This window comes from Lissotriton helveticus, chromosome 3_1, assembly GCF_964261635.1.
Source record: "Lissotriton helveticus chromosome 3_1, aLisHel1.1, whole genome shotgun sequence".
NCBI lineage: Eukaryota > Metazoa > Chordata > Amphibia > Caudata > Salamandridae > Lissotriton > Lissotriton helveticus.
The window spans coordinates 356,903,358-356,930,707 of NC_136061.1; the positions used below are offsets into that span (position 1 = coordinate 356,903,358).

The window sequence follows — 27,350 nt, forward strand, 5'->3', positions numbered from 1 at the left end:
TGCCACTTGAACCGGGCTACGCCCGATTGAGGAGGCCCAATAAGTACAAAATCTGTCTATGGTTGTGGTTCAGGGTGTACCTGGCCTGGCTGCTCAGGCTCAACTGTTCCTATTGGAACAGGGTCAAGCCTGATTTGTATACACTGGGGCCGAAACTGAGGTGGCATGATGGGCAAAAGAACGGTTGGCATGCTACCCAAGGAGAAAAACAGGAAAGAAAAATCATGTCCATTGGTTTCAGGTATCATCCACAAAAACCTATCTGCCAGTATCTCCATATGAAGAATCAGCTGTTGTACTGTGCAAAAGGCTGCTTTGTATTCACGGAGGGTGCTCTTCAAATGAAGACTATGGAAAGCATCTCACCGAAGCCAGAGTGAACCTTTTACCAAACATACACTCATGTGTCTCAAAAGGTAAACGAGGGAAGTTGAGACGTACTTCTTAATTTTATAATTGTGACCGGATACCGATTGTTTGACACATCCAGAGGAGAGCTGGATGTTGCGTTCCACGGAAGTCTGCGGGGTGAAATGAGTCCAAGTCGGAGACTCAACGGCAACCTCGTGGAAATTCCTACATGGAAGTAATGTATTCTACTTGTCAATGTGAACTGGACATGAGAAGAATATCTCGTGTCTGCAGAGCACTTACCTAAAAAGTCACTCACAGGGATCCATGCAGCATCATAGTCATAAAACCTGACACTAAAGTATCTAAGCATCATACTCGCCATCTCCTCTTCTGACAGGTGATGTGTGATGTCACGTGTCTTGCTCTGCTGTCAGGGGTGCCATCTTGGGTAGGTTTCACTGCTCTTGCTGTGTGGCCAAGGGACTGATGATGTCCTGACTCAGTTTCCTGAAATATAAGGGAAGCAAGGAGACACAGTACTCCCTCGCTTACATGTGAGTCAGCTGTTGCACGTGACCGTACACAGACAGTGGCCCCTGATTAATGTTGATGATTTTATTTTTAGCAAGTGTGTGGACACTTGACCTTGTTGTGTTGAGGAGGCCTTTATAATAGGTCGAAACTCGTCAACACCTTTGTATAGGAGCATGACAATACACTCTCAAAGATATAAAGGATGACAAGTCTGGAGGATATTGTGTTGCAACATTTGGGCATTCATGTTGCGCTACCTCTTGGCTGAACCACATGCTGAAAATCGGAAGTGGACTCCTTTGCAAGTAAAATTGAGCGTCAAGGATAAAGTGCACTTGCACGGATTGTTGATATTATGGAACGTTGATTAATAACTTTATTAGAAATCAGTGTTGGTAACATGTGTATTTATGTGACAACAAGAAGAGAGGTAGGGAGATTCAAGACACACTCTTAATCCCCGGTTGAGGTAGTTAAACAAAAAAAAGAGAGGTCAGTGGAATGAGAATAACCACAATCTGGAGCAAAGATGAAACTGGCCTGACTTAGGTCAGTTAAAAAAGCCCTCACTCACCGACCTGGTCGGTGACATGCTTCATCATTGGGCCCCACTAAAGAGGCCGAGTACCTCTTTAGTGTGCTGCGATGCCAGACTACTGCGGAGCGGGTTTTTGTGTAAAGGCGTGCAGTGAAATTAATGATAAAAGTGTCTTAAGTGTATCAAAAAATATACTTTATTTGTAGATCACTAGGACACAGATATAAAGATTTGTTTATGTGTTAGGAATTTATCCAAAATTAACTGTTTGGTTAATTCCAACCATAAAGAAAGTCAGTCAACATGTTTCTGCCTATGAAACGGTGTAAGTTTACCAGGCATTTCGTCAGGACTATTAATTGTGCTAAACCCTGAAGGTATGAGCACTCTAAGGCTCACCCTAACCTAGGGACTTGAAAGTGGGAAAAAAAGGGTTAAAAAGGTGAAAAAAATGCAAAAATGAAAGAGCAAGTGCTCATTCCTGGTTACTCCTGGTTTAGGAGGCTTGACAAATTCAGGTTTCTGCACCTGGAGAAGGAAAAAGGACACGGACATACATAGAAGACAGAACAAACATTAAGTAGCTGATCTTGTTCATAAACGTACATCTGTGGTGCTCCAAGAATGTGGGAGGACAGTGGATGGCAACTAAACAGTATGGTTATCACCAGCCTCTGTACCTTATGGAAGCTAACATTAATGTTAGGGGGTGTAGTGAGCTACATGTGGACTAGATCGAGCCAAGTAGCTAATGGGTTAAAAACGGGGGAGCATATGATCCGGGTTGGGATCAATGGACCAAAGGTCAGTGACCCGGTCACGAAATGCGGTGTTGATTAAAATTGTCTCACTTGTAGGAAAATTGCGATCTGCACCATGGGTCACGGGAGGGGGGTGGAGGCGTAATTGGCACACCCTAAATGCAGGAATGAGAAGTATTGTCAGGTATTTGCCAAGTGGTTACTTATCTCAATAGTGCCGCTGTGGTCGTCTGTCAACTCACGCCCTCGATGCCAGGCACCCTCTTGGAACCTGTGACTCCCTCTTACCGGACCCCGACGATGGACTGCGGGGTCGAGGAGTGAGATTAAATCCCAAGCCGCGATGAGCGGGTTGTTTCCGGGTTGGGCGTGCTCACAAGTGTGGGTGGGCGTGGTTATAGCGGATTAGCCAATCGCGGATGCTTGCTGGGTCTGACGGTGCGGTTTAGGCAATCGCCAGTGCTAGTTGCGGGAGATGATGCCGATGGTCTCATGGGACGGCATTTCTCTGCAACTAGAGCGTAGTTTGGGAATGACTGTTCAAAGCTGGGTAACTTTATTGAATCACACGGGGACCTTTAGTGCCATACTCAGTGTACTAGAACGTAATGCACAGTCACAAATTAAAGATCTAAAGGGCGCTAGAATTGTGCGCGGTAAAACAGGACAATGTGTAAAGTACGGAGTACACGGGGCTCATTGGAGCTGTGTTGGATATGCAAAGCACTAATCAACAGTTACATTCATAGGGCAAATAGCGCTCGGGGGCGCAGTGACAAAATGCAAGGATGAGATGTCCTCGACAGTACTTATAGTGCAAGATGGTCACAGGGTGTGAAATGAAGCAGACGCGTAGCCGGTCAGGTCCCGGTAGTGCATAAAATGCTGAAAAGCGTCATTGGGTGCCAAGTGGTGCCAGAATGAACATAGTTGATAAGCAGTGTACCGCAAGAAACAGGGGTTCAGATGGAAAAACCTCTGTTGGACAGACCATTCATGAGAGGAAACTATGACAGGCAAAGGGCTACACGGTTTTAGTCATTAGGGTTAGTGCAAGGCATGAACAGATTGCTCATAGGAACAAGTCATTTGAGCACCGAGTTCCATGGGATCTCGTCATTCAATCCAGTGAGGTGGGTCCGCAGCCGGTAGACCCACCGCTGTTCTTTTTCAAATAATCGACTTGTGATGTTATTGCTCCCATCGATTTGTTCTATCACTGTCCACCATAAATCGTTGGTGGTGTGGTTATTATCGAGGCAGTGTCTACTCATTTTGGTTGTGATCTTTTTGCACCTGATTTTGCTCCTGTGTTCACAGATACGCTGCTTAACCTTTCGTGTGGTCATCCCAACATATCGTAGGTTGCAAGGGCAGGTGATAAGGTATATAACATTCAGCGAGTTACAATTTGTGTGTGCCTTTTGCGTCCACACCTTTCCTTGTTCGAGTGTTAGAGTCTTTGATGGTGTCATCAGGTGACACATGCTGCAGTCTGAGCAAGGAAAGTGTCCAGTTTCTTTGGGTAAACCCCAGGAGTCCGTCACTGAACGTGCTACCGGTGGTATCTTTTCTTTAGGGCGTGTATGTACTAGGGTGTCTTTCAGACTACGTCCCTTCTTAAAGGAAAACAGCGGTTTGTCCCAAGTTTTTCTGGCACTTGTGATGATTTTCCAATGTTTATTGATAGTTTTCTTCATGAAGTTGGAAAGGCTATTATATGTAGTCACACAGGTGAGAGGAATATCAACCGAGGTGTTGGTTTTGTCTTCAAGGAGCGCCTCACGTGGTTGTTTGCGCGCTCTTATAGCCTTTGTTCAGAATAGTTTGTGGGTAGCCTCTACTTCGTAATTTTCCGGTGAGGTCAGAAGATTGTGTCTTAAAGTCATGCACGTCACTGCAATTACGCCTAAGTCTTAACTATTGCCCATACGGTAGGTTTTCTTTAAGAGGGCGAGGATGAAAACTACTGAACTCTAGCAGGTTGTTTTTGGCTTTGGTCTTGTAGTGCGTTTTAGTTGAGAGGCCAGTACCAGTCATGGTAATGATCACATCAAGGAAGACAATTTCAGTCTTGCTTGTGGTGTGTGTGAACTTCAGGTTATGATCCAATGTGTTGATCCAGGTTAAGAAGTTCTCGAGTTCATTATCACTGCCCTCCCATAACATCAGGACATCGTCGATGTATCTCTTCCATAGCAGTATGGAGGGGTAGAATGGTCTATTTGATGGTAGGATATGTCTGGCTTCAAAGTCCGCCACATACAACCCCGCCACACTGGGAGCAAAGGTATTCCTACCGGAGGACGATGGCGGGACAACAGGTACAAGGCAGGCATTGACCAGAAAGACTGGTCATCCCCTTACCGCTTCCCTCCAGGAAGCCTTGGCTAATAACCCAAAGCGTATGCATGAGAAGGGAATCCCCCTCTCACTAATAGAAAAACGCCTTAGTGAGTGTATCACATAGTCTGTACCACAACACTAAGTCTGTTTTATTTCACCAAACCTTTTAAAAAACGGTCCTGAGGAAAGCCAGAATACTCTAAGGCACTGGCTGAAACATGTCGACCATCTGAAGGACTCAGGGGGCAGTAACTCGCCACCCTTACGCGTCCTGTAGCCTTACTTTTAACCGCTGGTGACGGCCCAGTTATTAAAATTTAATTTACCCTCGGGTACTGGGACCACCACCAAGCCATTTTAAATCACAACTCACTCAACCTCACTCACTGCACTCTCAGCAATATACCAGCTCCGCTGTAATCAGGCGTCGTAGCACACCCGGGACATACTAGGTGTCACTGGGTGGGCCCGATGATGAAGCATGCCACCAACTAGGTTGGTGGGTGAGGGCTTCATGAATACACCAACAAGGTGCCCGTGACAGAACTAATTAGAGTACTGCAACACTTTGGTCAACTTAAGCTAGTCCTCTTTGATTAATCACATATAAACCCTCGGGGACTCGGACTAGCTACCTAGTCCTCTCTCTTCCTCTTGTTATACGCAACAATACTGTTTAGTTGCCATCCACTGTCCTCCCACATTCTTGGAGCACCACAGATGTACGTTTATGAACAAGATCAGCTACTTAATGTTTGTTCTGTCTTCTATGTATGTATGTGTCCTTTTTCCTTCTCCAGGTGCAGAAACCTGAATTTGGCAAGCCTCCTAAACCAGGAGTAACCAGGAATGAGCACTTGCTCTTTCCCTTTTGCACTTTTTTCACCTTTTTAACCCTTTTTTTCACTTTCACGTCCCTAGGTTAGGGTGAGCCTTAGAGTGCTCATACCACCAGGGTTTAGCACAATTAATAGTCCTGACGAATGCCTGGTAAACTTACACCATTTCATAGGCAGAAACATGTTGACTGACTTTCTTTATGGTTGGAATTAACCAAACAGTTAATTTTGGTTAAATTCCTAACACATAAACAAATCTTTTTATCTGTGTCCTAGTGATCTACAAATAAAGTATATTTTTTGATACACTTAAGACACTTTTATCATTAATTTCACTGCACGCCTTTACACAAAAACCCACTCCACAGTAGTTCTGGCGTCGCAGCACACTAAAGAGGCACTCTGCCTCTTTAGTGGGGCCCAATGATGAAGCATGTCACCGACCAGGTCGGTGAGTGAGGGCTTTTTTAACTGACCTAAGTCAGGCCAGTTTCATCTTTGCTCCAGATTGTGGTTATTCTCATTCCACTTAACATGCGTATTTAGACAAATGTATTAATGTATGGGTGAGTGAGTGAGTGTGTATGCATCATAGTGGGAAATAACTACTTTGGCTCAGCAATAAGATTCTATTATTGTTGACTAAGTAACATTTGAATCTATCCTACGGAGAATTCTCTGTTGTAGTGGTGATGGATGGTTCACTGCTGGAACGAGTTCACCTGGAAATTACGGAAAACAGAGTACTCTGTTCTCTGGCGGATCCCGGCTCCACATCAATCTGTTGGAGTTGCAGGCCATTTGCCTGGCGTTGAAGGCCTTCCTACTGTCCAGTGAAGGCTGAAGCAAGTTATCACAGACAACACTACTGCCATACGGTACTGCAACAAGCAGTGCTAAGTAAGGTCTTGGATCCTGTACCAAGAGGCACTGCAGCTCTGGAGTTGGCTAAAGCACTAGGGCATCTAGCAGATAGTGAAACACCTGGGGATCTTTAAATGCTTGGCTGGACAAGCTCTGCTGACCATGCTTGGCTGGTCACAAATGCTAGTTGCACCCAGACGTAGTGCAAGACATCTTCCAATAGTAAGAAAACCTTGAATAGAGCTATGCTAAGCTGGTCTGACCATAAATATGTCTACATTAACAGATACATATGCACAGACTGACCCACACACAGGCAGGCATGTGTGCACAGAACACACCTTCTCATACTGTCTTCAGCTTACTTCACTTTCCTCTCTTACCACCAAGTTGGCAAGTGGATAAAATTATCGGTACTCCTCATATAATCTGATGGGATCTGCCATCGCCACTTCTCGCTGCTTATGTGCATCCTCGTGGGAATGAGGCACTTCTTATACTAGAAGCAACTCTTCCTCCCCACCCCTTTAACAACTACCTTTTCTATAGTACCCAGTCAGGGTATCTGAATCCTACCTAGATACCCCAGTTACAGTTCTACCAGTGTGCCTGTCTCTTCTAATTTTTTCTCTTTTTTAATCTTTCTTTGTTGCATGCTTTGCTCTTCTTTCTGCAGATGGTACACACTTTGGCTGGCAATGGTGCCAACTCTATATGGGAACACTCGCTACTGGATCCAGCCCAGGTGCAAAGCGGTCGCCGGAAAGCAAACCCTCAGGACAAAGTGCAGTGAGTATCCCTGTCGGAAGGGCATTTCACGTGCATCCCTTACTGTTCATTGTGACGTGACATTGCGTATCCTCTCAGACTATCCGCATTCCTGCTCCTGCAATTTATTAAACATCAGACATGATTGTTTCTCATTATTTTTATTCAACCTAATAAAGGATGAGTGGACATCGAGTGATTCAGTTTGGCGATAGGCTTTGCATCCCATGATGTGAGCAGGAACACCTCATGAACAAGCAGCTAAGAGGGCATGAGTGTCCTTACCACAGAGCACCTTTTGTGGTAGAAACATCCCATTTCATTCCAGGCAGCAGCCTGGTGCTTATCTTGTCCCAAAGTCTTTTTGCTAGTGGAATGGAGGGGGTGTTGAGGGGTGCAGTCCACATCGTGTAGGGCAAGTCTCATCATTTCTCTATGCCTAAAGGTCACAGAAAACATGGGTAGGTGTCCTTTAGGGACACTGAGCCCCTCTTGAAGTCTCTCCATGCTTGTTTGGATATGCAGCTTCCCCTCGCTGCATCCAAATGCATATACTGCATTGTTTAGGACTGATGAGGCTGAAAATTCAAGCTATCCAAGAGCACCCTAAGCTTTAACTACATAGATCATATGGTGTACCCTCAGTAGTCTCTCTTAGTGACCTCTGTAAGTCTGGAACTGTACCTGAAAATAGCTCCAGCTGGGAACTAGGAAGTCTGGAGCCCTTTCATTAACGTTTATGATTGGGTTTCATTGGTGTCCCAGCAAGTTGTGTAACACAGCGTCAGTACTTATTGGTGGACTTTGGAGGATTTTGGTATAGTTCTGTGTGTAACCTCTAATTCTTTCTCAATATTCTCCTAGCCCCACCAAATCTGAGTTCATCAGGGCCAAGTACCAAATGCTGGCCTTTGTTCACAAGCTGCCGTGCCGCGACGACGATGGAGTGACCACGAAAGACCTCAGCAAGGTACCAGAGTTGTGTGCACAAATGTTTAGAAGGATGCCCATGATGTTTGTTTTTTGTTTTCCTTGACTGCCCACTCCAGACACCTCATATATGTGACCTAAAATACAAAAAGACAGAGGGGAACCCTGACCAACCTGGAGTCGTTTGCTCTAGAGATGAATAGTTTAAATATAAAAGTATCATAGCTCACGTGCACTGTTACACTTGTAAGAAACACTCAAAATTAGGATTAGTAGGTTTATGAGCCTCTAAATTGCTGTACTCTGGGTGTTGCATAAAACACATTGTTTCTGCATGCCAAATTGCTGTACCAACAACTCTTAAAAGAAGTGCATTTTAGAAATTATTTTGCGTTGTTTCTTTTTTTTTCTAGAAGGTATGGTGCGGTAGTCCACTTTGTAAATAACATAAAGTGACTAATGTCTTACTAGTAAGAACAAATCCCTGTTTGTCTGTAATTCAAGAATATAGCACATAGGTGGGTTGATGTCGATTCTGTTGTCAATGTGGCAGTAGTTAAATTAGTATGATAAAGTGTAGGGTTAGAAATAGACTCCAAATAGGCTGTTTGTAACTTACTAGCAACTGTTCTATCTAGCAGCAAATAAAAAAATTTGCTAGCATTCACGCCAAGAATTTTTAATTCTATTAAGGTGTCCTCAATAGAGGTGAGGATTATGCATTTTCTTTCTTTACTGACAAAATTTCAGCAGCCAATAAAAAAAGTTCAACATTCTACAAAACTACATTTCTCATGATTCTTTAGTTTATATCCACCAATCAATCTCTCTGTCCCTATAACCACGACCTTTCACGTAACACAATCCTTTTTCTTTTCCTCAAAACGAGTAATGCCATTAACATCTGCAACCGTCTAACATCGACAGCTCGGCAGGTGGTCATTTCCGACTTCAACAAGTGTTCAACGTGAACCAGGACACGAAATGTCAACTTTGACCAGTAACTTGGAGAAGGATCATTACCCTTTTTGCTCTACATCTGAAACAGAAATGCAACCAGTAATAACTGTGGAAGACACCCCAAACATAAGGGCGGGTAATCAATCGTCACTGTTATGATAATCACGGTATAATCCTTGCCTCCGTGTCCTTAATAGAATTGAGAATTCTTGGCGTGAATGCTAGCAAATTTTTTATTCTATTACAGGACCGGAGGCTTCGGATTATATGCTAGTTTAACCCTTATCAAGAACCACAGATGAAATCTCACACAGGTTTGTAATAAAACTCTTTAAACTTGTGTGTCAATACCAGCATCTGCTGTGACCAATCTCTGCCATCTTGCAATAGTGGCAGATGTAACAGACTTGAAAGGCTTTTGCACTGCAATTAATACTCTTGTACAACCCTCCGGCTTTACGGGTCGAGGGGATTCTTCATACCCCTTTAAACATTGAACTACACACAGTTTCTCATTAGACTGAAAAGCATTATGCTCAGTGCAACGTGGAAACATTCAGTCCTAGCAGAAATAGTAAATGAAACCCATTCTGGGAGAATACTCTACCTGTGAAGTTGAGAACCCTCACATCAGAAACGCGTCGACAAGCAGATAGGCACAGGAGCATAGCCAGTTTGGCCAACAGTTGTTTCCTAGATAACTGTGAATTGTCTGGCCATCGTTCAAACAAGGTCAAGACTTTAGAAACATTCTGTAAAAAGGAATACTTGGCCTTAGGCGGGTTTGCAACCCGAATCCTCTTAAGCAGCTTGCATATTAATAGATTCATACCTACCATTCTGCTGTCCACTTAGGCATGGCCTGCCGAGATAGCTGATCGGAAATTGTTTACTGATCTGTATGTTAAACCTTCTGAGACTTTTGTGTGAAAGGAAAATGTATCACCTGAGAACTCTTCCTCCACGGGATCCACATGCCTTTCCACGCACCAACCCATCCAGCTTCACCATACTGACGTGTACAGCGTCCTGGTGGAAGGGGCCCAGGCCTGCTGGTTGAAATCCAAAGCTGCTTCAAAAATTCCTGGCAATGTCCACTGTTGCCTGAAAGCCTCCAGGCCATCAGGGATAGTTGCCTCAACAGTATAGGTGGATGCATCTCCCCCTTGTGGATCCTGGAGCATCGTCGGAGGCCACAGAAGGAGAGGACAATCACACACCACCTCCAACAGCATGGAGACCCAAGGTTAAGCCTTGCACAGGGGGGTGACCATGATAATCTCTGCCATTTGGCGGTAGAACTAATTTGACAACCTGGGGATAAAGACAAAAGGTGGGAACGCATAGTCCAAGGTTGTGGACCAATCCTGTGAGAAGGCATCCATGGCCTTCGCTAGGGGATCCGGTCTCTTACTGAAGATGATCTCCAGTTGCCGATTGAGCCTCGAGGTGAACAGGTCCATCGCACACGGACTCCAGATCGAGTGAATCATCTGAAATAAGGATGGGCGGAGTTGCCAATCACTGTAATCCTTCAAGTGATGGGAGTTCCAGTCCGCTACTGTTTTGGATTGACCGGGGAAGTACTCCGCTATCACTGAAATCTGGTGAGAGGCAATAATACCAGAAGTCCTTATCGATCTCCACCAACATGGGGGACCTTGTGCCCCCCCAGCTCGTTGATGTATTGCACCGCCAGTATATTGTCCATCCGAAGAAGGATACAACAAGATACTGATTTGGGGGACAGGGTCCGAATGATCCCGCCAGAAGTTTCAGGCAGTTGATGTAAAGAGACAACTCCTGAAGAGACCATCTGCCACCTGTGGAGACTACTCCTCAATGAGCCTCCCAGCCCCAATGGCTGGCATCGGACTCTATCACAATCTCCGGGAGAGAACAAAAGATATCCCGGCCCTTCCAGGCATCCACGTGGGTCAGCCACCAACTAAGTTCCTCCCTGATGTTTTCTGTCAGGGGAACCTGATCCGTGTAGGACAACTCCTTCTAAGGATAGCGTATTTTGAGACGTGTAAGGCCCGATAATGGAGGGGACCTGGAAAAATGTCCTGTATCGAGGAAGCCAATAGACCGACCAGGCGAGCTATCGCTCATAAAGACATGACTTGTTCGAGTAAGGCTACTTTCAGCTCCTTCTTCAAGTCTCATAGCTTTGATTTCAGGAGTTGTAACTGTGCCGTCTAAGAGTTGATTACAAACCCCAGAAATTCTATCGATTGTATTGGACACAGGACTGACTTGGAATTGTTGATGACAAACCCCAGCTCCTGTAGCCGGGAGAGTGTTGTCTGTGAAGCGATGCCATGGAAAGTGATGTAGCCATTAAGAAACTGTCATCGAGATAAATTATTATGTCTAAATCGTGTTCCCTGAGATGGGCCACTACCAGTTTATTCAGCTTGGTGAAGCAACAGGGATCCGAAGAAAGCCCGAAAGGATGGACCAAATATTCCAGCCATCTGTACTTCCACCGGAATTGTAGAAAACGCTGGTGCGGAGGAAAGTATGGCACAGTTAAATATGCGTCCTTGAGGTCCAGGAGGAACATCCAGTCTCCTTCCTGTAACAAATCTGCCAACAGATGGATACCTTTCATCTTGAAGTGCGTGTAGGTGGCAAAATGATTGAATTCTCTCAGATTGAGGACTAATCTTTGTCCACCTCCTCTGTTCTGTACTAGGAAAACGCTGCTGTAGAAGCCCCTGGGGCAGTTGTCGCAAAAAGCCACTGCATTCTTCTGCAGCAGTTCTTCTATTTCTGTATTTTGAAAATCACTGTCTTGTTGGGAAAAATGTAACTGGTGGGGAGGAAACTCCTGTTGCGGAGTCTGGTAAAAGTCTGAGTAAACCCTAAATGGTTTGCAAGACCCATGCATCTTGTGTAATGGTCATCCATTTGTGTAGAAAGTGATGGACACGACACCCCAGACAAAAAAAGAAGTATTGAGAGATCTTACCTGAGGTAATTTGGTGCTGGAAGCCTGCTCTTTGGCCGCCTCAATTAAAGCGACGGTTGGAAAACCTCGGTTTTGTGGGGTAAAAGGTGCAACATCTGGTGTCCTGCCAGTCTCCTCTGCCACGACTGTAGCCGCCGGTACTAATTGTGGCCTGGCGAGCGGGCTCTGCCTCGCCCGGCCCTGCCAAAAAGGCCAGCTTGAAACACTCTTGATGTTGGTTTGGGCGTTGTCAAGGGATGTAAAGGTGCCTACATATTTGGATACTTCCTAGAGAGGTGTCCTTCAGCCACGGCGCGCAATTAGGTAATTGCGCGCCGTGGTCAGCCACGGCGCGCAATTAGGTAATTGCGCGCCGTGAGGCAAGCCACAGTTCTTTATTAAGCTGCTCTTCTCTGATTTGTACATTGCTCGCACTTCTGGTTTTTAAAACTTTTAAAACTTGTTTTAGTTTCTGATGCTTACTTGTGGGAGATTATGTCTGTTAATCGTGGTCCCCGGTCCGTCACGGCAAATGGTGCCGATTGCACGGAGGGACAGACGCGACTCCGCCCACATTGATCCTCACTTCCTGCCCCCGGGTATATGAGGCTGATGGCTTGCCGGCCGCACTGCATTAGGTAACTGCGCACCGTGAGGTTAGCCACGGTTCTTTATTAAGCTGCTCTGCTCTGATTTATACATTGCTCGCACTTTGTACTTCTGGTTTTTAAAACTTTGAAAACTTGTTTTGGTTTCTGCTGCTTACTTGTGGGAGATTGTTTGTTAATCGTGGTCCCCGGTCCGTCACGGCAAACAGTGCCGATTGCACGGAGGGACAGACGCGATTCCACCCACATTGATCCTCACTTTCTGCCCCCGGGTATATGAGGCTGATGGCTTGCAGGCCGCGACGCTGGCACCCCAAAGGCAAGCCCGTCCGCGGCCGGCGCCGGCCATGCTGCCGGTTGTAGTAGCGGTGAGCCCATATGCTGGTCGCGAGACGATTTAATGGGCCTCCGAGGCTCAATTTGTGCTGGGTCTCACCAGGTTAATGTAGCTGTTTACCCACTACCACATAGCTGCCACTCATGCGGTCAGTCTGAAACGGTTGATGGGCCCTAGTTTGAGAAAGGTACTTCCCCGCTTGGCGTACGAGTGCAACGATAAAATCAAGGCTTGCCTCATTAACTGCAGATCATTGCCCAAGCATGCAGTGGATGTATGGTCAATTTTAATTGAGGGTACCTGGGATGTTATGTTTTTAACTGAAACCTGGCTTAATGCGGATACGGTGACAACAATTACACTAGCTATCCCACCAGGTTTTAAAATGTGCCACGCCAATTGAGAAGGTGGGAAAAGGTGGCGGCGGGGTGGCAATTATTTTCAGAGATTCGTGGAAATTGGTGTCCTCGGCCCCTCTTTCTGTACAGGACATTGAAGAACTTAATTTTTGTATACAATTCAACCCCTCATCTGCCCTTGCAGGCATTCTCATCTACAGACCACCCGACTGTGCAGTTATTGCTGTGCAGACTCTTATGTAATTTTATTGCTCACAAATCGGTAATGTATTCCAATTTTATGGCCCTGGGAGATTTTAATTTGCATGTGAACGATTCAAACTGTTCACAAGCAGCGCAACTGGTTTCGTCTTTAGCAGGCGCTAACCTTATACAACGGTTGTCTTCTCTAACGCACATAGCAGGGCACACCTTGGACTTAGTTTTCTCCAACTTTTGTGCCATCGATATGGAGACTCTGTCCCCTCTGATCTGGTGAGATTACTACATGATCCCTTTTTACGTCTCCGCCTGCGATGACTGCGCTTGCACAGTCTCGCTGGCGAGATTTAATGAGATAGAGGAGAACATCACTAGCGAGGTACAGCCCCGGCCCTCTTCTCCATTGGCTGGCCTCCTAAACGGTGGCCAGCCATTGGAGAAGAGGTCCTAGTGACGTTCTTCTTTCTATCTAATCCCCGTCCTTTTCAGACTGGGGGGCGTGTTTTTGACTTTCTTTCTTACATTCTTTACAAACAGTCAAAAACATGCCCCCCCAGTCTGAAAAGGGCGAGGCTTGCTGCCTCTCGAGAACACAAACTTTGCGTTGACAATGCCTCTGTTTTTTATGTACTGAAAATGCTGAAAAAACGCTCTGTTATGTTATGTTACTGTTTGTTTTGTAGAGCGCTCAGCTGCTCCAAAGAGCGTCCCGGCGTCCCGGAGTTCTGTTTAATTGTTTTTTATTGCGCAGGTGCCCACCCCGCGTTATGACCGCCTATTTTTGTTATTGCATTTATATTTTTAATTCCTAGCGGGTGCCCACCCCGCGTTATAGCCGCCTATTTTTTGTTTTAATTACGGGTGCACACCCCGCTTTATATTTTGAATTAGAGGGAGCCTACCCCTTGTTTGCTTCGCGACTCACCGCCACGGCCCGTATGTCCAAACCGGACGTCAGGCACCTCCTGCCCGTGACGTGGGTGGGGCCTGAAATCCGTCGAAGTGCAGGAGACTGCAGCTGGGAGCCTTGCTGGCTCCACTATAAGTCCCGGTCCTGAGATGGACCGGGTGAAACGGGGCCCTGGCGAGGCGGGGCTCCCATGAGTAGGGAGAGCCCCGCAAGTGCAGCAGCCGGTGGAGAGGTAACGCGGAGAGGGGACGAGGCACATTGTCGGTGCCTGCCCCCGCCGCATGTCAGCCCCGCGTGCAGCCGCCCAAGAGCCCAGACAGCGATTGAACCCCCACCGGAGGAGCAGCCTGAGGAGTCGGTGAGTGGGGCTCAACATAGCCCGTGTTGGAGAGGAAGAGTCAGAGCGGCCGCGTCTAGCAGCAGGCCGCTCCACCGTTGTTGGGCAGTTCCTGGAGTACTCCACAGTCCTGTGGGGCCGGTTCTGTTCTTGTGTTTGTGTGGCTCTGTGTGTGTGTGTGGCTCTGTGTGTGTGTGTGTGGGGCTCTGTGTGTGTGTGCGTGTGGGGCTCTGTGTGTGTGTGTGTGTGTGTGTGTGGGGGGGGGCTCTGTGTGTGTGGGGGGGGGCTCTGTGTGTGGGGGGGGGCTCTGTGTGTGTGGGGGGCTCTGTGTGTGTGGGGGGCTCTGTGTGTGTGTGTGTGTGGGGCTCTGTGTGTGTGGGGGGCTCTGTGTGTGTGTGTGTGTGGGGCTCTGTGTGTGTGTGGGGGGCTCTGTGTGTGGGGGGGGGGCTCTGTGTGTGGGGGGGGGCTCTGTGTGTGGGGGGGGGCTCTGTGTGTGGGGGGGGGCTCTGTGTGTGTGGGGGGGCTCTGTGTGTGTGGGGGGGCTCTGTGTGTGTGGGGGGGGCTCTGTGTGTGGGGGGGGGCTCTGTGTGTGTGGGGGGCTCTGTGTGTGTGGGGGGCTCTGTGTGTGTGGGGGGCTCTGTGTGTGTGGGGGGCTCTGTGTGTGTGGGGGGCTCTGTGTGTGGGGGGCTCTGTGTGTGTGTGGGGGGCTCTGTGTGTGTGTGGGGGGCTCTGTGTGTGTGTGGGGGGCTCTGTGTGTGTGTGGGGGCTCTGTGTGTGTGTGGGGGGCTCTGTGTGTGTGTGTGTGTGTGGGGGGGCTCTGTGTGTGTGTGTGGGGCTCTGTGTGTGTGTGTGGGGCTCTGTGTGTGTGTGGGGCTCTGTGTGTGTGTGTGGGGCTCTGTGTGTGTGTGTGGGGCTCTGTGTGTGTGTGGGGCTCTGTGTGTGTGTGTGGGGCTCTGTGTGTGTGTGTGGGGCTCTGTGTGTGTGTGTGGGGCTCTGTGTGTGTGTGTGGGGCTCTGTGTGTGTGTGTGGGGCTCTGTGTGTGTGTGTGGGGCTCTGTGTGTGTGTGTGGGGCTCTGTGTGTGTGTGTGGGGCTCTGTGTGTGTGTGTGGGGCTCTGTGTGTGTGTGTGGGGCTCTGTGTGTGTGTGTGGGGCTCTGTGTGTGTGTGGCTGTGTGTGTGTGGGGCTCTGTGTGTGTGGGGCTCTGTGTGTGTGTGGGGCTCTGTGTGTGTGTGGGGCTCTGTGTGTGTGTGGGGCTCTGTGTGTGTGTGGGGCTCTGTGTGTGTGTGGGGCTCTGTGTGTGTGTGTGTGTGGCTCTGTGTGTGTGTGTGTGGCTCTGTGTGTGTGTGGGGGCTCTGTGTGTGTGTGTGGGGGCTGTGTGTGTGGGGGCTGTGTGTGTGGGGGCTGTGTGTGTGGGGGGGGGGGGCTCTGTGTGTGGGGGGGGCTCTGTGTGTGTGGGGGGGCTCTGTGTGTGGGGGCTCTGTGTGTGGGGGGCTCTGTGTGTGGGGGGGCTCTGTGTGTGGGGGGGGCTCTGTGTGTGTGGGGGCTCTGTGTGTGTGGGGGGGGCTCTGTGTGTGTGTGGGGGGCTCTGTGTGTGTGTGGGGGGGGCTCTGTGTGTGGGGGGGGCTCTGTGTGTGTGGGGGGGGCTCTGTGTGTGTGGGGGGGGGCTCTGTGTGTGTGGGGGCTCTGTGTGTGTGGGCTCTGTGTGTGTGGGGGGGCTCTGTGTGTGTGGGGGGGCTCTGTGTATGTGGGGGGGCTCTGTGTGTGTGGGGGGGCTCTGTGTGTGTGTTTGAGGCTCTGTGTGTGTTTGAGGCTCTGTGTGTGTGGGGGGCTCTGTGTGTGTGGGGGGGGCTCTGTGTGTGTGGGGGGGGCTCTGTGTGTGTGTGGGGGGCTCTGTGTGTGTGTGGGGGGCTCTGTGTGTGTGTGTGGGGGGCTCTGTGTGTGTGTGGGGGGCTCTGTGTGTGTGTGTGTGTGTGTGGGGCTCTGTGTGTGTGTGTGGCTCTGTGTATCTGTGTGGCTCTGTGTGGGGCTCTGTGTGGGGCTCTGTGTGGGGCTCTGTGTGGGGCTCTGTGTGGGTGTGTGGGGCTCTGTGTGGGTGTCTGTGTGGGTGTGTGTGGGGCTCTGTGTGGGTGTGTGTGTGGGTGTGTGTGGGGCTCTGTGTGGGTGTGTGTGTGTGGCTCTGTATGTGTGGCTCTGTGTGTGTGGCTCTGTGTTTGTGTGTGTGGGTGCAAATGCAATCGGTCTCGCATTTGCGAGAGATTAAGCTATTGGCATTGTAAATGACAATGCCATTTATCTGTTTTCAAAACCAACACATAAATAAAAATGTTGTCATTTACAATGCCAATAGCTCTAACTTTTGCAAAGGCGTGACAGTTGCATTGTAAATGCTTGTTCATTTACTTTGCCCAAACTGGGGCAAGTTAAGGGAACTTGTTTTATTCATAAGAGAAATTGGAATAACCTGACTGAAGCGGCGTTAAGACCTATTTTGCCGGACAATTATTCCTGTTTATCCTCTGTCCCCAATGCAGATGCAGCCTCTATACACCAATGGATTGCTACTGCGGTGGAGTCAGTTGCGCCGGTCAGAGTAGTGAAATCTACTAGATTGTCCCCCACTGCTCCCTGGTTTTCTAATGCCCTTAAAGAAAAAAATGCAGGTGCAAAAAATTGGAACACCAGTGGAGGTTGTGCTACTGTGATATAGCCAAGGCAATTTATAAAAAAGCACTAAAAGATCTTCATAAGGCTATAAAAGCAGCAGGCGGGACTATATTGTTTCTCGCTTTCAGAACGCAGACCATTCCAGTAGTGAGGTTTTTTAAAGTAGTCCAAACCTTTTTTGAACCCAAGGCGATAGAGACTGAAGTGACACCATCTCTAGCCTTGTGTGAAAAAATTGCTAGTCACTTTGGCAATAAAATTCTAAAGGTCCAACTTCATATCAATATCACCTCGGGATGCTCTAGCTGAAATCCAAAAATGCCGCTCAGGCGCCCCAGATGATCCATGTCCTCCCAAACTGTGGAAAATGTTATCCCTTTCCCTGATGCGCGGGCTACTTCATATATAGAACTCTTCTCTGGAAACGGACGTCTTTCCTGATGAATGGAAACATGCGACACTTCTCTCTCTGAGAAAGAAGCCAAATGGGGACCCAGGAGATCTTAGCAACCTTAGACCCATCTCTCTGCTCCCCGCCCCAGGAAAAATGCTGGAGAAGCTGGTTCAGTGCCAACTGACCACTTTTATTGAGCAGAATGGCGCTCTGCATGACACACAATCTGGTTTTCAGGCAGGATTCAGTATGGAGACCGCTCTTCTTGATGTTGCAGAGTCGGTAAGGTGGTCACTGGATTCTGGAGCATCAGCATTACTGGTGCTCCTGGATCTGTCCGCAGCATTCAACACTGTTGACCACACCATTCTGGTCCAGAGACTACAAGTTGTGGGCTTAGGTGGGAAAGTGCTGACCTGGCTGACATCCTATCTAAGTGGGCGTACTCCGAGAGTTGCCCTTAAGAAGATACTTTTAAGAATTGTAAGGGTTGCTTGCGCGACATAGCACTATGGATGAACTCAAATAAATTAAAGCTTAACCCTGGGAAGACAGAAGTTCTGTTCTTCGGTCAGGTCCCAGTGCCAGATTCAGATTTATGGTGGCCGTAAGAAATGGGCTCACCACCTTCCCCTGCCACATCTTTTCGAAATTTAGGGGTGAGATGGGAGTCTGACCTTCCCTTTACAGCCCAAATACAGCAGGTCTCTGCAATCTGTTTTAGTAAATTAAAAAATCTCCAAAAAATTCAGCACTTTTTACCGGAAGATTGCCGCAAATCAGTAGTACATGCCACAGTTACATCTAGGCTAGATTACGCTAATGGCCTACATCTAGGCCTTCCTAAATACGCCATTTACCGCCTTCAGATGATATAGAATGCGGCTGCGAGACTGGTGTGTCGTATACCATTTCGACACCGTCTCTCCTCATCTACAGAAGCTCCACTGGCTTTCAGTGGAGAAAATAATTATATTCAAGGCCATGACGTTGGCCTATCGGGCTGACGTTGGCCTATCGGGCTCTTAACGGAAAATGCCCTGGTTATCTGAAGAAAAGACTGTGTCTCTACAAGCAAAATCGTGCGCTGCGATCTAATTCTCATAAACTGCTGCGCGCCCCACGCTTTGCAAAATCACGCCTGGGCTGTAGAGCGTTCACGGTCAGAACGGCTTCACTGTGGCACGCTCTACCAGGTCCCCTGCGGCAGGCAGTTTCAGAAGCTTGTTTCAGAAAGGCCTTGAAGACTTGGCTGCAGATTAATAATGGGCTGTTAAGTCTGCTACCCTCTCTGACACAATTTCACTTGATGTCTCGGCGCCGGGACACCCCTGTTTGGGGTAGCTGTCGCGCTCTATGAGCTTCAGTATTATTATTAAGTGACACGCTTCATAGGAGGCAAGCTCTGTGAGAATGGAGTCCATTTGCATGAGTAAGGATCTGCACCTTTCAGCAGAAACGGCGCAGTTGGCGTTCCCCCCAAAAATAAATAGCGCTCGAAGTCCAGCCCGCTAAGATGTTGGGATCTACAGGCAAATCTGTGTCTTTAGCTACTGAGCCATTTCCAGTATTTTGCAAGAGGACCAGTTTTATCTAGAAGTTTATCTTCACAGCCGTGCCAGGCATATTTGTACCAGTATCAGTGGCTCTTTTGTGCTCTGGTGTCGCGCCTGCCGGAAGGGGAGGGCCAGAGTACTCAGTGTCTCCTGAAGAAGTTTGGGGAAGATTGGCTAAGGCCTGCATGTGAGGCCATGTAGATGACTTGGCTTTTGTCCTTGACGTCTTGCGGACAGGACCGGAATTGACCCTGAATCACATGGCAAATGTAACCCAAGACACTTAGCGAAGTTCTCCAACTGTGCAGTAATTGGCTGTAGGGAGGCCTCCTGAGCCTGGTTGACAGTCTGAGGGACAGCCGATTCTATTGCACTGTTGAACCGAAGCATCTAAGGCGTCAACCAATTTGTCCTCTAAATAAGGGACCCTGCCGCTCCCCGTGATAACCATATTTGTCCTCCTCCAAGGTGGTCCAATCCTCCGTTCTGGGGATATAATTAACACCTGCAAATTGGCCATGTCAATTCCAAAGGAATAGATAAGGGGAAGCAACCCTTGGCGCACCAGATATACAAATACCTATGCTCCTCAGCCCAGCTGTATCAGAGATATTGCAGCCCAATTAGGGCGTCAGGAGAGCCCAAGATCTATAAATAACCTGCACTCTGCTTGGGCCAACTCTGATTCTTCCAGCCCGAGTAGGCGTAGGACCACACATAGATAGTTACTTGACTGTGTGGTGTCCCGCGTTAAAAGAATGCGGAGCGTGGAGGAAACTGCACACCGACATCACATAGTCCAAAAGGAGCCCAAAACCAGCCCAATCTGGTTGCGCAAGTCCAGCTCCAATGGAAAACTGTTATGCTCGCGGGCCTGATGAGGGGAGGCTCCGTGGCAAGTATTTAGGTTGCGCCCGTGCTGCCGAGGCGCTTTTATCCAGTGCGTCCACCAGGGGAAGCTGCAAAAGGAAAATACGCTGCGACCTGCAAGAGAGTTTGCTCACACCCAGTCAACTATTAGCAGAAAAACTCAGAGATGCACAAATACGCTGGCAAATGCAAGCAGATAACCAGCAAAGCAATTACCAACTATTTTCTAACAATGGTATAAGGCAATAAAGTATAGAACGACAAGAAGTATAGAGCACTGAACTATGCTGCGAGCAGCAATGAAAGAGGCTCATATTACGTCAAAGGTCCCGGTTATAGGGACAGAGAGACTGATTTGTGAATGTACATTTTAGTATCATGGGAAATGTAGTTTTGTAAAATGTTGAACTTTTTTCATTGGTTGCTGAAATGTTGTCAGTAAAGAAAGAGAAACCATAATCCAAAGCCTTTGGTCCTGTAATAGAATTCATAACATTTAACATTTTTCAACTTTGTTTTTCTATAGAATTCCTTAGGATACATATTCGCACAAATGTCACTTGTTTACTAATGTTGTTTTCCACTAGATAACAGGAGCCTTACTTTTCATGGGCAAATATTCCTGGTACCTGCTTATCGCCTTGATTAAGTGATCCTGTAAATGGCTCAACATCCACTTATTAGCCACTGGAAACCAGAGCATCCAGGATTGAAAGGCCATAGTAGCTCCTTCGAACTCCACCACTGATGAGGAAGGTGCTATAACTGCAATCATTAACAAGGCTGATATTAAATATTCAAATCTGTATTCTCTGGTGCAACACTGCAGGTCTGAAGCGATTTCAAGCTGACTTCTCCTCCGACTCTCATACGGGCAACGCTGTCTGATGTGACCATTTACAGTGTTTATCTTGTGCATAAATGAGTCCTCCTCTCCATGCACACAATTGTGATTAAGTATGCAGAAAGAACATTGAAATGTCCTGCTCCAGCAAACCAACCTGATGCCTGTTGTACAAAGCAACGAGGCTGATGCATGTCCTTTCCTAACCCTCGCACTCTGCCCCACTCTACATGCATACATCATCTTTACCCCTTTGGTTGTTTCCCCTCCCACCAAGAAAGCCACTACACTTCTTGTCTTGTGGTGGTCATTTGTTGGCCGCAGTTTATTAGGGTTACTTGGAAACAGTTATATTTTGTACTTTGCATATTATATCATTCTACATTTCCTTGTGATAATCTCTTGGCCCTTTGGGCCTGTTCTTTGGTAGGTTGGAATTTTCTTTGCGCCTCGTTTGCGCGGGGAAGGGGGTAGCCTTTGTTCCCAGAGTTAGGCCACCTCGCTACCTTGTCTGACTTTGTTGTGCCCTGCCATCCGGCGGGGGCTGGGCTGTGAGCGCCGTCTCTGTTTGCTACCCCTTCCCTTCTATAGCAACGAATCCCAGCCGTGAGGCATCCTAAGGTCGCTTTCCTTAGGCCACCTCACCCAGCCGTGCGGCATCTGAAGGTGAGTGGACCTATTCTGGCGCACCGCCCTCCGGTGTGCCTCCGTACCAACCGTTCTCAGCGTAGCCCTTCGCCACGTAGTTTGCCCTTCACAGCCCTGCGACATCGCTGTTCCTTTGGTGTGGGTGGGTGGGACAAGCTCTTCGTCCTTCCGTCGCGCTGCTCCCCCGCTCCTGGATGCTAGGAGCCTACCTGGGGGAGCTGCGCTTTTAAGCCCCCCAGCTACCACTCTGGGGTTCGCGCCACTTTGGGGATTGGGGGGGGTTTGAACCCCGCGCGACCTCCCGATTGGCCGTTGCCCTGCCAGGTGGGGGGGGGCCGAGAGGGGGACACCTTGCCCAGCACCTACCTTTTCGTGCCAATCTGTTTCCCCTCTCCCCTTTTCTTCCCGGGGGCTCGCCGCCAGGTTATGGCGCCGGCTCCTGAGCTCCTTCGGGGGTTCGCCTCTGTGAACGAGCGTCCTTCTGTCTTGTCAACAAGCAGTTGTAACCAAGGGAGCTTTCTAACTTTATTCTATGAAACGGAGTGTTTAGTGGCCACAGGCTGCACCCACATATCGTCCAGGCCTCTGGTTAATGCTCGTTCTTTTCTGTTTGCACTGTGCTAAATTTAACTAGGGATGTGCAAAATCCACGTTATTTGCTTTTGCATGATTATGCGAAGTTCTGCAGAAATTACACTAATTTAAAAACCAGCATTTAGCGCTGTATCTTAGTGCAAACTGCACCCTCGTGCCCATTTTGAACACAAGGATACATTGGAAACAAGCATTGGTATAGCCATTAGGTTTCGCTTTTGGGACTTTATAAGTATTTAGTAATGCAGCACAATATCCTTGGTGCAACATCAACTCAACCAATCCGAGTACTTATGAAGCACGCTACTTACCCGTGAGGGTCTCAAGGTGCTGAGGGGAGGGGGTGCTGCTACCTCTCGAAGAGCCAGGTCTTGAGGTGTCTTCTGAAGGCGAGTAGGTCTTGGGTCTGCCGTAGGTGGGTAGGGAGGGTGTTCCAGGTCTTGGCGGCGAGGTAGGAGAAGGATCTGTCGCTGGAAGTTGTTCGTTGGATGCGGGGAACAGCGGCGAGGGCGAGGCTGGCGGGTTGGGGTGTAGAAGCTGACTCTGCTGTTCAGGTAGACTGGTCCGGCGTTTTGTGTGCGTGGGTGAGGAGCTTGAAGATGATCCTCTTGTTGACGGGGAGCCAGTGTAGGTCTCAAGTGGGGGGTGACGTGGCTGCGGCAGGGGACGTTGACTATCAGTCAGGCGGAGGCGTTTTGGAAGCGTTGTAGTCGTCGTAGGTGTTCTGGCTGGGATTCCTGCGTAGAGTGCGTTGCCGTAGTCCAGTCTGCTGCTGACGAGGGCCTGTGTCACCGTTCTTCTTGTTTCGGTCGGGATCCACTTGTAGATCCTGCCGAGCATGCGGAGGGTGTTGTAGCAGGAGGAGGAGACTGCGTTGACCTGTTTAGACATGGAGAGGGAGGAGCCGAGGATGAATCCTAGGTTGCGTGCATGGTCAGTGGGTGTCGGTGCTGTTCCCAGTGTGGTCGGCTACCAGGAGTCGTTCCAGGCTGAGGGGTTTCCGCTTCAGACGGCTGTTCCTCATCCAGTCGGCGACAGCATTCATTCCCTCGTGGAGGTTGGTTCTGGCGGTGTGCGGGTCCTTGGTGAGGGAGAGGATGAGCTGGGTGTCGTCAGCATAGGAGATGATATTGAGGTCGTGTTGGCGGGCCATTTGTGCGAGGGGGGCCGTGTAGGCGTTGAACAGCGTCGTGCTGAGGGATGAGCCCTGGGGGACGCCGCAGATGATGTCGGTGGCCTTGGATCGGAAGGGCATGAGGCGGACGCTCTGGGTTCTGCCGGAGAGGAAGGACGTGGTCCAGTCAAGGGTCTTCTCTTGGAATCCGGCTTCTATTAGGCGTGTCTTTAGAGTGCGATGGCAGACCGTGTCGAAGGCGGATGACCGGTCCAGGAGGATGAGGGCTGATGTTGTTGTCTTCCAGATGGCGGGCCAGTTGCATGTTGACGATTTTCCTGATGACCTTCGCCGGGAACGGAAGCAGGGAGATGGGCCGGAAGTTCTTGAGGTCCTTGGGGTCCACCTTGGGCTTCTTGAGGAGGGCGTTGATTTCGGCGTGTTTCCACCTTTCCGGGAATGTCGCTGTTTCGAAGGAGATGTTGATGACCTTCCGCAGTTGGGGTGCGATGGCAGCGTCTGCTTTGTTGAATACGTGGTGTGGGCACGGGTCTGACTGAGATCCTGAGTGGATGGCGTTCATGACCTTGCGTGTCTCGTCGTCGTTGATGTTGGACCAGGAGGTCAGGCGGTTGGCGCTGGTGGTGTTCACAGGGGAGGTGGGGTCTGGCGTTGTCGGGGCGGTCATGGTGTCGAAGCTGTCCTGGATTACAGCGATCTTGCGGTGGAAGATGTCCAGTGAGTTGCACAGTTCTTGTGAGGGCGGTATGTCGGCGCTGGGGTGGAGAGTTCCTTTACGATGCTGAAAAGCTCTTTGCTGTCGTGTGCGTTGTTATCCAGGCGGTCTTTGAAGGCGGATCTCTTGGCTAATCTGATGAGGTGGTGATGTCTGCGGGTGGCGTCCTTGTGGGCTGCATGGTTGTCCGGAGTGCGTTCATGGAGCCATATCTTCTGCAGTTTCCGGCATGCGTGTTTGGAGGTCTGCAGGTCGTCTGTGAACCAGGTGGCTCTCTTGTTGGAGGTTTTTTTGAGTGGGACGAGGGTGTTGGCGCAGTCGGCGAATCACTGTCTGAGGTTGCGAGCTGCGATGTCTGGGTTGGTGGGGTCGGTGGGTGGGTTTTGGGCGAGGATGGTGATCAGCTGGTCTTCAGTGACTTTGCTTCAGCAGCGGCGAGGTAGCTGTTGGGTGCAGTGGTGCGTGGTTGGTTTATTGAAGGTGAAATGGATGCAGCGGTGGTCGGTCCAGTGGAGTTCGGTGGTGTGGTCGAAGGTGACGTGAGTGCCTGTGGAGTAGACGGGGTCCAGCGTGTTGGCAGCGGCGTGGGTGGGTGCGGTGACAAGTTGTCTGAGGCCTAGGTTGGCGAGGTTATTGATCAGGGTGGCGTAGTTGGCGTTGTTGTAGTTCTCGAGGTGAGAATTCAGCTCCCCGAGGAGGATGTAGTCCGTGGAGGCGAGTGCGTGGGTGCTGGCGAGGTTGGCGATGGAGTCGCTGAATTGAGCTCAGGGTCCGGGGGGTCTGTAGATGAGTGTTATTTTGAGGGTGGTGTTGGGGTCAGTGAGGATCCAGAAGTGCAGGTGTCTGGCGGTGTTGAAGGTGTCGTCTGCGTGGGTGGCAACCTTGAGGGTGGACTTGTGGACGATGGCTATTCCTCCTCCGATTCCGTTGGCGTGATCCCTGCGGGTGATCTTGTAGCCTTCAACTGTTGCATTGCTAAACAGTTATAAGGTCCCAAAGGCGAGACCTATTGGCTATGGCAATGCTTGTTTTTGTGTTTACAGATCTAATTGCCACGTATTAAAAAGACCGTCAGAAAGGATTTCTTACAGGCTTTTGTATCACTAAAGTAGCATGACGGAAAGAGACGTTCATATATTAAACTTATTAACGACTTTGTCAAAAACACGTTGTTGAGGAAAGAGCTGGGCATTTGCTTTCATTTAACTATTGCTGTTGTTTGAAGTACATGTTTTTCTCCTCTTTATGAACTATTTGGTGTAAAGCGATGTTGCCACTCTTCAAGGTATAGCAGTGCTATATAAAAACCTCTACAATAAATATATTAATTTATATCAAAACATGAAACGTCAGCGCCTCTTGTACTTCCAGTAGGTGGGACAGACTAAATTGGCTGCCCATTGTTCTTTTGGACAGGGATAAGTGATTGGTCAGTAAATGTTGTGTGTAGTACAATGATCATTAAAAGAATATAATTCTCGCAAGGTAATGGGTGCAGCGAGGAAAGCGCATGCTCGCAAGCTTGAGGCCACACAGAAAGCTTGTGATCACATTTTAAAATGCCCACTCACTAAAAGTCTCGCCAGAGCAGTGCATGCACTGGCTCAGGCGAGACCTAAAACGCACACACAAAAAGTAAGTCCCGCGAATAACCGCTGATCGTGGTCTGGTTTTTAGGTTTCGCCTGGCGTCCGCTGAGCAGCAGCGTTCGCACAGGCGAAATCTGTTGATCTACACTATGTGGCAATGCCCCGCCTTAGTCTACCATTGGCTAGCTCCATAAATGGAGGCTAGCCATTGGCAGACATTGTTGTCCGTCACTCTTTCCCCCGTCCGGACGCGAATCGGGGGCGTTCCCGTGCCTTTTTTTAAGTCCCGCCCCCTTGTTTCATCACCCGCCCCTTTTTTCGTCACGGCTTTCGTCACCCGCCCCTTTTTTCGTCATTGCTTCTTTTCAATTATAAAAAAAAAAATTCACTCTATTTCCCGCTGTAACGTTTTCCTTGGCACGTACGATGGATGCTGTAGGCTTTCGTTGTTTTTCGTGAAACCGCCATGGGTTTTTAGTTGAACCACCCAGTGCGCTGTGATTGGTTCTCCCGGCGACGCGTCATAGCGAGGACGCGCTGTGGTTGGCTGCCGTCTGGAAGACCCCGCTGACGTCACTGGGGGCTCACCGAGAGAGACGCGACCTGATTGGTCCTCGTCACCCGGGTCGTTTCTCAGAAGCTGCCGGAGCCTCGTCCAAAGAAGATTGCGGGGAGAGGAGACCGAGTCATCGATGACCCGACCCCGCCGAGGGATCTCCAAGTGAGTTGCGCACCCCTGGCCTGCCGTCCCAAGTGCAGAGAAGCGCACCAGCTTCCCGGCGCTCGCTGGGGGTGCTTGGCGCTTCTGTGCCACAAGTGGTGCATTAAAGGCTGGTGCATGGAGTTGTCGTGCTGCTTCGAAACGGCACCCTGTCCAATCCTGCTGAGATGGTGCTCCCTGCATCTTACGTTGCTTTCATACATATTGCATAGATCTGGTCGCCTTGTACGCTCTCCGTACCAGATGCCATGTAGCGTATGCAAGGGGTAGAGATCTGTTTTGATTATTGTAAATACACCAGGCAAAATTAGACCCACCCCTCACAGACTCCGACGAGCCGGATGTCCACACGTGGCTGAGAGCGGCCGGCGCGGCTACCAAAGGGAGTTCAATTGGATTTTGGCTAAAACAATGTTGACTTTGCTGGGTAACCATAATAAAGAGTTCCCAGCCCTGTGGACAGGCTAGACTGCTTTACTGGCAGCGCGGTAATATGCAAATTAAGCGCTGGGTGCGAGGCTCCTTTTCGGAGAGCACTGTGATCAACAAAGATGTCAGAGAGCTCTGCATGTGTGACTAAGTACTTTCATGCGGTGATCCTGGCCAAATCACTCCTTTCCCCTCTTTTCTTATTGACAAAAGCCGACAGTGCTTAGAAATCTGGCAGGCTGTATGAAGAACTATGTAAAACATACGGGAGAGATCACTCCGTTCAGGCTGGAGGAGCTGTAGGTAGCTGCAGTGTGTTATGATTATCTGATAGTGCCTTCTATCGCTAGTAAGGCTTCGAAAAGCTTTCTTAGCGTGATCGCCGTTTTCATGCTATTAACGGATTCAATGAAAACTATGCTGCACCGGCCTATCTATAAAGCTGCAGGGTGTTGTTTAAGGGAATGGCGGGGTGTAAAAGCAGAAAACACATTATTTTAGTGATTTCATTTAGAGTTGTGCTATGGTGCAAAGTACTCACTCATTCACACACACTCTCACTCACTCATTCACTCGCATACTCACACAC

General features: G+C 49.0%; 1 protein-coding gene across 10 annotated transcripts in view; it reads left to right on the plus strand.

Moving 5' to 3' along the window:
- Positions 1–27,350, plus strand: part of GIT1 (GIT ArfGAP 1) — a 534,945-nt gene that overhangs the window by 237,632 nt on the left and 269,963 nt on the right. For all 10 annotated transcript variants that reach the window (XM_078680041.1, XM_078680045.1, XM_078680044.1 and 7 more), the window contains exons 3-4: positions 6,913–7,025; positions 7,869–7,974. In XM_078680041.1, coding sequence (XP_078536167.1) covers positions 6,913–7,025; positions 7,869–7,974 — 219 coding nt within the window. The remainder of the gene's footprint in view (positions 1–6,912; positions 7,026–7,868; positions 7,975–27,350) is intronic.